This window comes from Triturus cristatus, chromosome 12 (genome assembly GCF_964204655.1).
Source record: "Triturus cristatus chromosome 12, aTriCri1.1, whole genome shotgun sequence".
NCBI lineage: Eukaryota > Metazoa > Chordata > Amphibia > Caudata > Salamandridae > Triturus > Triturus cristatus.
The window spans coordinates 79,602,830-79,618,317 of NC_140595.1; the positions used below are offsets into that span (position 1 = coordinate 79,602,830).

Consider the following 15,488-nt stretch of genomic DNA (forward strand, 5'->3'; position numbering starts at 1 on the left):
GGACCAACACTTGAATTCCAAGTTTCTTATGAAGGACCACAAGCATCATAACAGTGCTTAGCATGCCTGGCCTCAATGCATTCTCACCTACTCTACTAGGCAGAGCACCGACGAAGATTTGTACCAAAAACTTCACTGTGCCAGTTGAAGCAGGCAGCATTCAACACCTGTAATAATGTGGGAAGTTAGGATTCCTTCAGTCACTGGCATTCCAATCAAAATCCCAGTAATATATCAAACTCATTAAAGGGCATCTTTACTCATACTTGCAATGTACCAAGTCCTTGTTTCGTCTAGCACGTAGTACCCCGAACTTTTTGGGCTGTTTTTTTCTAAGAGTTGTTTCCTCATTGAAAATCAGCCATAGAACAATAATGGTCTTGCAGACCTCCTATATCAAGTTGCAATTAAACGAACCAGAAGCTCCTTTTCAGCCTTTTCCAATCACGTGAACAAAAGAAGCTTAAATTCCATGCCATATAAAAAGGTATATGAGAATTTTAGACTAACTACACAGGAAATTTCAGCAAGTGACACTCACTGGCAGGAAAAATGCAAGGGACGCACAAGTATAAACTGGGGGAGTCATCTTCTTGGAATTGAATTTTGGTTGGTTTAGCATGGATTTGTACAAGGGACATGCCTGCGATATCTGTTTCTATAAACCAACAGCCCATCTGACAACTTATTGTTTCCTCTGAGGAATGCAAAACAACTTGGGAAAACAAAAACCTTTTTAATTTATCAAGTTTATTTAATGAGTCTTTAATATACATATACTACCTTTCTTATGAATACATTATATAATACACCCACACCTTCCATGTACTTGTATACCTACATTTATAAAATTTCTTCTAATTCAGCATATCAAATGCACTTCCTTATTTCTCACCCTCTACCGCTCTCAATATAGCCTCACCTCAAACCTCTTTCTACTACTCTTTCCAATGCACTACCCTATACCTCTATCAATATATCCTCATTCACCCCATACCACTACTATGATCCCCAAAATAACCCTTTCCAGACTCTTTCCTCCTCTACCCCTCCTTGCATCATCTCTCACCTCTTACTATTCAGATCTCCTAAACTAGCCTTTCTAAACCCTTACCTCCGACTCTTGCCACTCCGAGCCCCCACCTATTGCTATGAACTAAAAAAAAAAAAAAAAAATCTAGACCCTTCTCTCTTCCATCCCTCTTCTATCTCTCCACTATTCCTTTTCAATCCAAATAATAGACTACCATCCACCACTCAAATTAATTTAATATTTCCCTATACCAACTCCCCTCCACCTCTCCTTTTCTCATCCCAAACTCACTCCCACGGCTATAAACTCCAAAAACTAATTTCTTGACCCTTCCCTTTTTTATCCCTCCAATAAATCCAAACAACAGACTAACATGTCCACCAATCAGATTAATTACATATTTCCCTATACTAATTCCCACTAATCCTGTTTTTGGTTCCAGAGTAGCGTGCAACTCACCAAAAAGCGCTTAAACACCACATATGGGGTAGCCCTTCTTAATCCCTCCACTATCCTGCTCCATCCATATAACCAACATATCCACCACTCAAATTACTTTCTTAATTTAATATATAAATTTACCACTAATCCTTTATGGGTTCCAGAGTAGCCTGCCACTCACCGAAAAAGTGCTTCGACATCTAATTGGGTGTAGTAAGCACTATATAAATGCAACTAAAATTACAATTATTGTGTCATTAAGACACGCCTTTAGCCATCCATGCATAGTTCTGAAGACAATATGGTACTTAAGATATTTAACACTGGGATACATTCTCAATCTAAAATGAAGCGGGACAAGTTACAGAACCAATGCCCGCCTTTTAGGGTGGAGAAACTCTCCTTACACCCCCCCTCTTTTTTTGCAGGCATGAAGAGTGTGTCAGGCTGACTAAAGGACACTATGATTGGGTCAGGCATCAATGCCCTATATATGCTCTAAATGCTTGCAGTGACCTTCTCAGCCCGGCAAAGTCCCCACCCCCTCATGACTAGGGGGAGCGTCACTGAGAGACTTCAGCCTAGGAGCTTCAGTTTTTAGGCCTGAAGTACACAGGACCAACTGACCAACAGTGACACTAGTCACAGAGTGGGGTGCAGTCAGGAACTCACAGACCCCATCTCACTCTGATGAGCCTGGGACTGTCGCCTACTCATTGGCTGAAGGTAAGCCAGTGAGAGGAAGCAGCAGTCCCAATCATTCAGAAAGCACAGAGGCTTCCTTCCTAGCACACGAGATGGGGCCCAGTAAGCGTTTTATTTTATTTTTTTTAATGTTGGGTTCGCGCACATATGAATGTTTGAGCATGCATGCTTGTATGGGTGCATGCATGTTTATGTGCTGGGTGTGAGTGCGTCTGCCCTTGCTGCTCGTTACGGGCTGCCCCAAGTCCAAATGCCCTGTGAAGGATGCAGAAGCTTCTGACCTGATCCTCAGTTCCAGTGATAGAAAGCACTGGTGTGATGGGTTTATACAAGTCTATGCTGAGGCTCCGAGTGCCTGTCTTGAACAATTTTCAGTGTCACTAGATGTCTTCTGGAGGAAGAAGATACAGGCAGGCCACTATAAGAACTATTCAACTCTACCCGAAGGCTGCTATGGCTTGAGGGAAGTAATTATGTTCCATCCCTATCCCTAAGGTCTTCAAGTTATATACTTTAATATGTTCTCTAAATGGTAAGAAATATTGACATTTGAATTTTAGAAAATAGAAATATTAATAAACAATCCAGGCATGTAATCTAAAATTAACACCGGTCTTTACTGTATTTTATGTGATCAGTAAATTAGACACTAATCAAACCAAAATAAACATCTGTTATTCAGCGCCAAGATACCGACGGGTGAACGTGCGCTTTACAACTAGGCAGGTTATGTCATTCCATGTGGAGTCCCTCCCAGATCACATTACCAGAACACACTCCATATTTTTTTTTTTTTTTTTAAAGTCCCACCAATGCAATGAGCCTCAACTTCAATGACAACATGGACCTGCCCGTGAAAATCCAAATACAGACACTTAAAGAAAGAACAGTCTACAAAAATAGTCCAAGTACCAGGAAGCACATCCGTCTGCAGGAAACCAAGGCCGCTGCTACATACCACGCTCCAACGCGGTGGTAATCACAAACCAGGTCGTGTCAGTAAGACCTTTTTAGCATTCTATTATAAAGAAGACAGAAAAGAATTGCATTGCAGGTTCATTATATTTAGTTTAATCCCTTCGAAGCCTGACTGTATAATCACCAAGCTGGCCCACCCCTCCCACAAAATATGTGATCATTGTATAACTACTGCAGGGATGTTCATCACCAGCCAACCAAGATCGAATCCAGGATAATCACTACTTAAACGTTTCTGTACTTTGAAATGGGATCGTGCATCATGGGACTATCGTGAAAATCTTCAGTTCTGGTGGCCCTCACTTCTGACAACCAGGAAGGACAAGGAACAAGCCTAGAACTCTGGTGGCTGGACCTATGGTGTTGGCTGCGCTCCACAGAGTATGCACCTAACGCAATATGCACTGTATGCCATTCAACTGCCTCTACTTCAGTGTGATGCGATCAGACGGCCTAGCGAGCACAAACCTTGTTGGCCAAAGCAAAGATGAAGCTGAACAGCTATTCGTCGAGTCTCGGGCTACAGCACTTAGAGCCAACAGTTCTGGCAGCAAAGGGTGAGAGCTAATTTAAGCCTCCAAGCATGCGATTGTCACTCTGCTCGCCAGCTGGCAGCTTGGTTGATAGAGATTGCCTTCTATGGTGTGTATAAGTGACACTTTTAAAAGAATATGGGGAGCTGCAGGATCCTGCCCACAAATCACCTTTATATGGATGTTTTATTGAATAGTATATATGTATATATCGTGACAAAAAATTGTGAAGAATCTACAGTCTATGGAGAATTTGGCATTAAAAAAAAGGCTTCATTTTCAAACATCAAGAACCCAAAGTTCAGTACTGTCCCCTTCGTTGAGCCTGCAAGATAAACTAATTGCCATTTGCAGGCCTGTCGACCACAGCTGCAGTGCCCTCATGAGAAATCCTAAATTTAGCTGGGAACAACAGCTAAATTAAGAACCAAAATTCAAGCACTATTTTTTAATTTTTAAACTCTGAAGTACACAACAGGGACACTGACACGAGGGGTTCATGCATTACAACTAGGCAGGCGCCTCTTAATTGACCAGGATAAGTGGCCAAAATGAACAGTTTCGAGAGACTTCAGGAAAACGTGATTTTGAGTCAGCCTGATATACAAAGCCAGAACACTGCATGAAATCAGACAACCGACCTCGTGAGGGGATTAGTAATTACAGGCGCCAAAAAAATAAAACGGAAGCACTTCTATTCCTAACAAAAACCCATTCCGAAAAAAAGCAACATGCAAGAGTATGTAACACAGCCTAGGACTACACTCGGGCGAAGAGAGACTAAAATAGCTGGTTAGGAAGTTGACCTTTCACTGTGGATGCTTCGAAAGGGAGGCTCCCTGCACTGGAAAGGAACGTAAACGGCACCCTGCGTTTTTTCCTGTTCAATAAAAAGCTTTCCTCAGTTACAAGGGAAAAAAAAAAAAAAAAAAAAAAAAAAAAAAAAAAAAAAAAAATGCATCGAGCATCTTTATGCAGTTTGTAAACAAAAGTCCATGATTCAGAGGGCGTCGGGGCGCAAGGGGCCATCGCAAGAGGGGAAGCTTTCACAGTGCTTTATGCGGGTAGGTTCTGAATGATGTACGGACAACACACAAACTTTATAGGGACACAACGACTAATGCAGGGGATTTTCTAAAATCTCAGATCCAGCACCATGTATGGTGATACAAGACATCAATGGTGCCCTGGCATTGGGCTAGGCTTCGCCTAAAGTAGGAATACAATATACAGAGCACATTTCCCATGCTAAGAACTCCCTTACCGGCCCATAAGCCTGCCCTTTCCTCTACACAGAAGAACAACGAGACCACCCATCCAGAGGTCAGGTGGTGAATGAAAAGAAATGCTTATTTTTGTATTGTGTCTGTTTCAACTAACCTCCACTCTACAGAAACCATTGAGGTAACAAGGATTACTTCCGGCAGACATAAAAACTTATGAAGAAAATATGGAACCCAGTGAATTGGTAACTAATACACCAAAAATATAGACCAAAATAGGAGATGCAGAGTAAGCAACTTATCGATATTGGGGGCGGCATGAGTAAGACAGGATGATTAGCAATTTTGTCTACTAGAAGAAACAACTTAGTAAGAAAGACATCATTTCTGGTTTCCACATAGAAAGTTGAAAATAAACAGAAGGTAGTTTTGCAGAGGTATGTCGATTTGAGGGCAGGTGGGAGAACAGAGCGATGGGCAGAGTGGAAAAATTAATGTAGAAATCAAGCGGTTGCATGTATTTTATTTGTACAGACCAAACTACTTCCAAGTGTTCAAGTGAAACAAGACAATTATAGGAGGGTTAGTACCACTCAAGAATTTTACATAGACATCCAGATTAATACGCGGACCACAACTTTCCGTGCTAGGCAGATTCAATGGACATATGAGGAGGTACAGCATAGCCTCTTATTGTACTCCAGCACTACAAAATCTCTTGAGACTACAACCAATTGAGACTTTTTATAGACTTAATACTGATGTTTCTTTCGCCCAAAAATAGAATTGTATTTCTGTGTTTTGTAGCCTGACGTCTTTCATTGGTATAGATAGCTATCCCAAAGCTGCAGCGCAAGAGCAAGTTAATTGTGAACTTTCATATTTATGTTTAAACACTCGTCTATATGTTCCCATCTAAAGTGCTAATTGTTTATTAACATTGTAAATGCTGCTAAGAGCAGTGCGTCCTTTCAAAATACTCTCATTTCAAATGAAGAAACCATGGTGCTCACTGCCGTGGGGTGCCTTTTAGGAGGGATGAAGTCTTATTTTTAGGGTAATTCCAGTTTCTAGAAAGTAGAATTCTCAACAGCTTCAATTTAAGTGATTAGGCAGTATTCTACACAACATATGTCCAGATCCTGGCCTTGGCTTTGATGGGTGCTGTGCCTTCAAAGACCGTGCAGTGGAAGGTTTTTTAAGTGGGCAGTATGGACCTAGAACAAGTATCTCACGTTTGAGCAGGTGAGTTTTAGGTTGTTTTAGACCATTTACAATTCTACATATTTTAAACAGTTACATAAGCTCAAGAATGGATTTCCCTCCTGCCGCACATAGGTCTGTTTATTTCTGTGTGGCCAGCAAGCAGGTGGAAATTGTGGTATCTGGAGAGTTCCAAAATTGGTTTGAACACAGACTTCGAAAGAGAGAAGGGCCTTGAGGGAAGGTGAGGTGTCCAGCTCCATTTTTAGGTTTCGACTGAGCCAGCGCATGTGCTGTTCTGACGAAACATTTAATGAGTAGACTTTAAAAAGCCGACCACAGCTTTTTGTGTGGCCTAGAGCGTGCGGTTAGCGCACAGTAACGCGCATTCCTCGCATCGCTCACAGGCACCCTTACAGCACGCGATCAGGCACCATTTGGTTTTCCTCTCGCTTGCTCTCCCAAGCGCGCGCTTCAATGCTCCTCCCCCACCACAGAGCGCGTCTCGCGGCCGAGCGTCTTGTTTATGCTTGCTTTAAACTTGTTCTCGTCACTTAAACAGCTGCGCGGCCAATGCTGGTTAGGTCTCGCCTGACCCAGCGCATGCGCTGGTCTGGCGAGACTTATTGAGAGGGCTCCAAAAAGTGCTACCAGGCCAGCCTGGAGCTACAGTGCATGTGCGCGGGTGCGCGCGCTGCGCTTTACCGCGATTACTTTCACTTTCGCGCCCGCTTTGATGTTAGATTGTGATCGCGATCACTTTCACTTTCGCGGCCGCATGGCCGCTTTGCATAGCCAATAGGTCTCGCTTTTGGGACCTTATAAGTATTTAGTTGTGCAACTGTTGCATGGCTAAACACTTATGAGGTCCCAAAGGCGAGACCTATTGGCTATGCCAATGCTTGTTTTTAAAGCTTCTGACTAGCTTCAGCATGGATTCCTGGTCCCTACAGCACACCTGCACCTTGCCGGAGGCTTTGAAACCCCAAACTGTCGCCATTTACCAGCTCCTCCGGCGCCGACCTCTGACCTCACGTTCATATTTTTGAGCCTCGGTCTCTGGCTGCTGGCATGCGATCTCAACTTTACAGTCTCGGCTGCAGATTAAGTAAGAGGGCTGACTTCATTCTTGCGGTACCTCTAATTTGCACCCCAGGGACGCGTTGCCGGCCTGTTGTGAGCCGGTTGCAGAGGTTACCAGCTTGTTAACCCCTTCCCTGCTCATGACGGAACCGTTCCGTCATGAGCCACGGTTGCCGTGTGCTCATGACAGAACGGTTCCGTCATGACACGCCCGTTGGCGCCGCGCGGCGCTGTTTCCCCGCCTGTGCGGGGGGACAACGCAAATGGGCGGAGTCATGACGGAACCGTTCCGTCATGAGCACAGCCCAACCGTGGCTCATGACGGAGCGGCTCCGTCATGAGCACAGCGCCACCGCGCTGCCTCCCCGCACCCCCCAGCACCGCGGCGGAATTCCCGCCGCGGTGTAAGGGTTAAAGCTCTCCCCGCAGCATTTAGTCTGGCCGCTCCTCCCCCACCACAGAGCGCGTCTCGCGGCCGCACATCTTGTTTATGCTTGCTTTAAACTCGTTCTCGTCACTTCAACCCTCACAGTCCCACCCCTCGCACCCCCACCCCTCCGTAGCCACGCACCCTCACAGCCCCACCCCCTGCATTACACTACTGCTTTCACTCTGCGGTGTCTCTTCTCATCCTCCTCTCACTCTCTTCCTCTCAGCCCCTCCCTCGAAGTGTCACCCGTGCATCACCACAAACCATCTGCCACCCTGACACTCCCTCCCTGCATTCCACCAGCCTCACATCCTCACTGTGCGCAGCCTCTCTGCCCCTTCGACCTCACATCTCCCACTCCTCCGTCACTCACCCTCTGCCTCACCCCACCAGCTGTCTCACCCTACCCGGTCATACCTCCAAGCCTCACATCGCCCCCTCTAATCTCACCCTCACAGTCTTAACCCTCACCTGTCACGCACCTGCACGCTTTCACCCACCACTCTCCCCTCAGTTTCGCTTCCTTCCCATCGCATCTTACACCCCTGCATCACCTCACCCCCGCCTCACCCTACCCTTATTTCACCACCCATGCAGTGTCACTATGCATCATTCCTGCCCAGCCACGCAGTGTCACTATGCATCATTCCTGCCCAGCCTATCTCCCCTTTTCTTAATCCCTTCCTGTGTCTCACCCCACCCTCACACCCTGAATCGCCCCCCACAGACTTCCAGCGCCTGACCCCATTCATGCTGAAAGCTCGCAGTGTTTGCTGCATCTCGTGATTAACCCCTTCGAGCCCTCGTCCTGCCTGTCGGTGCCGCTAGTTGTAGGTTTGTCCTGCATTTGTTTCCGATTCTCGCCAGAGGTGTACTTCTTTCTGTATTTCATCTCACAAGCAGATGTCTCGTACACACGTGTCTCTTGGAGACTCCTTGTTTCTAGCCTTTATCTCATACACATTTTTCTAGCCTTCCACACTTTTGGTATACGTGCGCGTAATACATTTCTATAACACCACACTGCCTCAGGCGCACAGTTCAGAGTTTTCTTGCACATGTTCCTAGCGGTGCACACTCGTGTCAGGGCGCTGCTGTTAGCAATTAAGTGCCGTGCAGCCTCTCCTAGGGGTACACCTTTCAGCTCACACACACTTAGATGGTTGCACACTTGAGATCCTCTCTGGTGCACACCACTAACTGCTCACACTCATCTCGAGGCACTTCTAGTCATGCGCGTGCGCTCCAGTGGCACACCAGTTTCACGTGTTACCTTGCACACTTTTCACCATATGTGACTGTCTCTGGGGGTTAGTGTGCCCTTGGGTAATCTGAGGCTCCCAGCACGAGGTTACACAATGCCAGGGCCACACGTTGTGTGAGTTTGGCTCTATGTGTGGGGGGGGTGTTACTGGAGGGTGCGGGGAACCGATGGCCACAGAAAGAGCTGGTGTCAGTACTTGTATGAACAGCGAATCATGTCGGAAAGTGTCACCCATGTGATCAGCACTATTCGCTGCCCTGCCACCGGCACTGACGTTCAGGAGCCTGGCACTGCCCCCCCCCCCCCCCACTGCCCTGGCACAAGCCCTTCGCAAGCATTGGCGTTCAGCAGCTTGGCACTGCCACCTCCCTTTGCTGACCTGGCTCCGGCCCTTAGCACCCCTGGAGTTCAGTAGTCTGGCTCTGTCTTTCCACCTCCACACGCTGGTCTGGCACCCGCCCTGCACAGCCCACTCCTGTACTAAGGTTACGAGTGACCTGGCACCCGCCTGTCAGAGGTTCTTGCATCCACCAAAGTCTGGCCTGGCACTGGTGCGTCTCAGCCTGGCACACACCGGGTGATTATCTCCGCACCTCCTTCTAGACCCCAGCTCACTACTGTTTGCAGTCTGTCACTCACCCCTCACCTCCCTGGCACTCACCATTCACCCCTCTGGCCTGGCAGTCACTCCTCGCCCCTGGCACTCACCCTTCTCCCTCTCTGGCACACTGCATTGACTCTCCGTGACACTCAACTGTCACCTCCCTGACACTCACCCTCGACCCTCCTGGCATTCACTACTCGCCCCCTTGGCACTCACCCTTCCCCTCCCTGGCACTCACCCTTGACCCTCCTGACTCTTACATCTCATCTACCTGGCACTCACTCCTCACCTCCCTGGCACTGACCCTTGACCCTCCTGGCACTAGCCCGGTTTCCCCCAAGAACAAAAAATAACAAGCATTGGCATAGCCAATAGGTCGCCTTTGGGACCTTATAAGTGTTTAGCCATGCAACAGTTGTTGTTGCACCAAGGATATTATGCTGCATAACTAAATACTTATAGGTGCCAAAAGCGAGACCTATTGGCTATGCCAATGCTTGTTTATTTTCAGACGTGAGTGATTTGTAGCATTTGCAGGCCTGGTGCTACATACTTGAGACAGTGGAGGTGGATAGTGTGGTCTATTGCACCCAAGTGGCAGAGGGGTGAGACAGGACATGCACGCCGAAGGCGGACTAGTTGTGCAGAATTTAAGTTGTTGCCCCAAACAATTCCTTTTCTGATTCATGTCTGGGTACGACAAGATTAGTTTACGCAAGCTTTGAGCTGTGTAACAACTATTTTGCAATGTTTATACAGTTCCACAGGAGTTCCGCTATAAGGATCAATCCCTGCACACCAGTGAAGAGTTCATAAGTGGTGAACTGAAAAGTATTCTTTTTGGCATTAAAAATCATGTATGGTGTTATGCGCCATGTGCGCTATAGTGTGCCATCCATTTTTAGGTCTCGCCTGACCCAGCGCATGCGCTGGGTCAGGCGAGACATTTTGTGAGGGCTCCAAAAAGTGCTACCAGGCCAGCCTAGACCTACAGTGCATGTGTGCGGGCATCGCGCTTTACCGCTATTACTTTCACGGCCGCTTTGATGTTCTCCGTGAGGCTTCAATAAATTGCAGCAGTTAAAACAAGCATTGGCATAGCCAATAGGTCTCGCTTTTGGGACCTTATAAGTGTTTAGTTATGCAACTGTTGCATGGCTAAACACTTATAAGGTCCCAAAGGCGAGACCTATTGGCTATGCCAATGCTTGTTAAGTTTTGCTAGGGCCACAACATGAACAGTGACTGGAACATTGACAAACTGCATGGGAAAGAGGAGAAGGACTGGAAGGTAAATGGAAGGTGTGGACACCCAAAATTAAGAACTTGGTGAACACATCTACTCATTAGTTGAAGTCTAAATGGTAGAGCAACACCAACTTGAAGGTTCCTTCAGTCAAGCTAATCGGCAAGACCACGGACCAACGTCCACCGTTCAAGATGCGCCTCAGCAGAGAGGATGATTACAAAATAGGGCACAGGCCAGAACAGGCAGTGTCCACCAAAACAGACTGTCATCTGCAAGACTACCAAGACAAGACTTCCAAAATGTATACAAGCTTCTCAGAAGAGATGAAGGGTTAACTAGAAGGTGCACTTGCTGGATGGAACACCCCTCACACACTCATTTGGGGCCAATGTGCAGTTGTGAGAAGAGAGTTGTTAGAAATTGAGGTAAAGATACAGGAATTCTTAAAATGTGGTAATTACTCCACTGAATAAGAATAGCAACCACAGATTGCAGTGGGGCTAGATCAAGGGTTGCCACCCGTTTCTGTAATAAGAGCTACATATGTTCAATGAAAATCATCCCGAGATTCTATTATTGTTGCTGTAATAGTGCCCACATCAACAAGATTACATCTGTGGCCCCCATATGCAAGATTGCTAGCAGTGATAACCTCAATGCATTTGGCAGGGCTGCCAATTGTCAGGTAAAAAAGCTGTAGTCAATTTTGAATTTCTCTACATGGGTAAAACATACCAGCTGTAGCTAAAATGCCCCTGGCACAAAGGTAGTGATATTAGTAATAAGTTTCACCAACCCCACATGATTTAGCACTCAAATGTCAGCTTTAGCTATATTTTGGAATTTTAGACATTTTTCTTCAAAAAAACAAACAAAAAAAGTTTACGTGTTCTGAAAATACACAATTTTTCATCTCAAATACAGACTCAATGCTGGTAGGCATTAATTCAACCAATCAAAATCTTAAAACTTAGTAGGCTGGGTTGCACAAGAGAGCTACTTGTAAATAGCTGGAGAGCTACAAGTATCTCACAAGCTAATTGTTGGAGAAGCCTGGGATAGATGCAGGGTTGTTTAAAAATGTGTTATTCCTTTCTTTACCCATTTGTAGGAGAACTGTAACACTTTCACTTACAGGATAGATCTACTCTCGTGATAATAATAGGCCATCTCCTCGACTACGCAAAATGAGTATAGCAATAGGGACTGGCATGATTGGGATCACAGTACACAATAGGACTGCAAATCAAGCTTCCGGAGTGTGGTCCCATCAATTCACCGGACTGGAATTTGGGGGTGACCACCTGGGCAAGTGTGCGAGTTTTACTGAATAGTCATGCTTTCTACAGTAGATACAACTCAAAAATACACACACAGCTCACCACCTCTATGGCTGATTAAAGTTGAAGTGTACGCTATGGGAAGAGCACTGGATTTCTTACTTGCAGCATCACTCTGTGTGCAACCTCCTGGTCACAAGTATGTATCCCAAGAATGACAACGTCTCAAGTCAATAACACATAACACTGAGAAAGATAGCATAAAACCCCTGTTCCGTAGTAACATCAAAAGACAATTCAGTTTTGTGTGTAAGCCATCAACACAGCCAAGCCAGGTCAGTTGACTAAAGCATCCTAGCAGGGATCTGTTTTTGAACTCATGGCCGCAGTTTAAAATCCTGGCGGAGTCACACAGTCTTTCATGCTTCCAATGTTGATAAAACGGGTACCACTTCACTTAGTAATAATACTTTATCTGTCAATAGCGCCAAGAGACTACTCAGGGGTGAACATGTGCTCTAGAAATACACCTTAAATATAAAAAAAATCATTGGGTTGCCAGAGCATGCAAGCTGTACCAGAATATGTCAACTGAACCCACAAAAGCCTCCAAGCCATTTGCCAATTTCTCCACTCCCGGTGGCAAAATGTTTTTGCAGAGTGGCCATTCCATATGTGCACAGTTATCAGGGACAGTCTTTACTTAATTTGAGCCGGTGGTTTCCAGTGCGCGGCACCAGCACTCAACTGACAAAAACATCACTTATGACATTGCACTACATGGCAATGCTGTTGATCTAGTTTAGCACAACAGTTGTTTATTGCTTAAATACACTTTTTTGTGTGTGGATTTTGTTGTTTATTTTAACAACTGGATTTCTTAACAGGTCCGGATTACTTCCAGTACTTTACTGCCAAACCGGGAGGAAAGGACTGCTTCAGCTTCTCTGCCTTTTCCTTGTCTGTGATGACCTGTATGTACAAGTACTTGCTGCAGCGCACCTTGAACTTCACATTGTCCTTGTTTTTCTTGATTTTCACAGATTTAGCGTCTTTTCTCCTGGCTGTCAGGAGGAAGTCTTTGATCTCTTCGATTTTGCGAGGCATGGCTGGAAGTTAGCGCTGACCGGGAACTGCCAGCGATCCAGAGAGGAAAAGCGATTCAATACACATTAAATTGACTAATATCTGCCGCTTAAGCCATTCTCATAGCTTTGGAGGCTTGGAATGATCCTAAGTGTAACACTTGTAGGAATGGGATGGTTAGTGGTTGTTTTGGTGCAGCCACTGGGAATGCTGTCAGGGTCAATAGGTGGTGCAAGTTGCAGTGGCCTCCCGGCATTTGTGGTTTCACAAATTAAGCACTGGGAACAGCACCTGGCCAGGTAACTGTTCTGGATCACCTCTGGCTTGCTACAGATGCCAACAGTCACTAGCTTAAATTATCTTGACACGCCAGTGCCATTTGACACTGTCAACCTTAACTAACCCGCCCAAAAAAAAACAGGGCATAAGAGCTATGTGCTCTCTTACCAATTCGGTTTGGTTGTCGTATATCTTGAAATGCAAGGAGTCAGAGCTGCAGTGGTTAGAGGCACAACAATACAAGGGAAGTTCGGTGCTGGCGTGTTAATTTATTGAAGAGGCCACAGTACAGGAAGGGCTTGTGGAAACATACCACTCCTGTACCACCAAAGAGAATGAGTAGAGGAAGGTTGGCGAGAACTAGGGCACAAACCACTGGAACCTCAGCTTCACGAGCCTGCGAGTACACTCATTTTGCGCTGGCAGGTGGGAGTGAGCACAGTGTAGATCGGTGAATTGGTTTAAATGGGCAGGTGCAGAGTATCTGCACTTCTTTAAGTTGAAAGGGAGAGGACAATCACTTCTCTTTTATGCTGCAATACATTTAATAGGACAGTACCAGCACTTTACAGGAGCAAACGGGCACTCTAAACAGCGAGAACCTGCACTTCTAGAATTCTATGTAAAGCATTTGGTAGGTCGTTTCAGGACTTATTCCTCCAGGATCCCCCCTCCTCTAACTACTATGATGAAGTGGTCTTCCCCTTACCGCTCTACTGTGTAGTAATAATAGACAGTCCTGGGGGGGGACTTTAAGGATGAACTACAGACACGGTTATCTCCGGTACTTGGACCTCTAGAGGCAAGCTCTTTCCCTATAATTTGGGAAGGGTGCATATCATGCCAATAGCAATGTTGGGGTTGCTCTGAGGGGGCAGTAGACTCTCCCAACCTATCCCCTGACCAGAAAAACATAGCAGTGCTCGGGTGGGGGAAACATGGCACGGTGAAAAGCGCAGCCTGTGGTCTCTCCGGTACTTACACCTCCAGGATCCGGTCCCCTCGTCGGACACCGGCGCGGTCAGCAGCACCCCCTGGCAGAACGGCACTGACGTGCTGGAGCGGCGCATACAGCTCTCCTCCAATGCTCCGCAGCTGGCCGCCCTCGCTCACCTGCCCGCGCACATTGAAGCCGTAACCCGAGTCCGACTTTAGGATGCGGACTACGCGAGGGCCCCCGCCACCCATTCCCCCCGTGGGCACCAGCGGGCCCTCCCCGTTCCTCTGCGGACCCTCCACCTCCTCGTCCGCCATCTTCACTTGAGCGGCGGCGGCGTCACGGGACGCACGAGCGGCGCAGGTGCTGCCGGGACGTGTGGTCCCATCGCTCGTTACTTGCTCGAAACTACATGTCCCGACAGCCTATTGAGTAGCTTGCGATATACTACAAGGTGCTTGCTGCGCACGGGATGCCGGGATACGAAGTCTTTTAACTTTGTAACGTTCTTGACATTGTTTGGAATGACTGTCCAGGCATTCCAAGAGAAGTGGGCAGACTGCACTTCAAACACTCGTGATGGACACAGAATGGCGGGACATGTGGTCCCCACGAGTGCCTTCCTGTAGTACTGGCAGAGAATGTTACTCTGTGCTTTCCTGTGTTTCCTCTTGAGGAATAACGTGAACATTCTCTACCATGGTTCTGAGGTTGCCATGTATTACTAGGGGGACCAACTGGCAAGGGTGCAAATCCAGGACGGTGAGTGTAAAAATTCAAGACAAAGGGTCAAACTTCAGGACAAAAATTCAGGACAGAAGGTCAAAATTCAGGACAAAACTTCAGGACAAAATGCAAGTTTTACATACACATCAGTGCCATTGTGAGATGTAAGTTCTGTCAGGTAAGACGCGACTCAGCAGCCTCCTGAACTCGTAGGAATTGTTTCCATTCACACGGACTGGGCACTGAGGGCAACAAAAGAAATATTAGAGTTCCACCCTCTGTGCAGATTAATAGCTGCAACAGCTCTCCAGTCCATGAAACCATTAAATTCAAACCAGACGGCCCTGCCTCTGAACAATTTGATGCACCTTACAATTTGGATTGAAGCCATACCAGGTGGTTCTTGCCCCTGAATAATACTGGGAAGTCTCCCT

At 46.5% G+C, this 15,488-nt stretch overlaps 1 protein-coding gene and 1 pseudogene across 3 annotated transcripts in view; both read right to left on the reverse strand.

Annotated features, from left to right (window-relative positions):
• The window catches only part of SNX27 (sorting nexin 27), a 169,357-nt gene extending 154,631 nt beyond the window's left edge, over nt 1–14,726 (reverse strand). For 2 of the 3 annotated variants that reach the window (XM_085638952.1, XM_085638953.1), the window contains exon 1: nt 14,374–14,665. In XM_085638952.1, the coding sequence (XP_085495078.1) occupies nt 14,374–14,645 (272 nt within the window). In that variant the 5' untranslated portion in view covers nt 14,646–14,665. Of the gene's footprint in view, nt 1–14,373 lie in introns of all 3 variants that reach the window. The other variant, XM_085638951.1, reaches the window with a different exon arrangement.
• On the reverse strand, nt 12,921–13,178 carry LOC146772624 (large ribosomal subunit protein eL38 pseudogene; annotated as a pseudogene).
• Nucleotides 14,727–15,488: the final 762 nt, after the last annotated feature.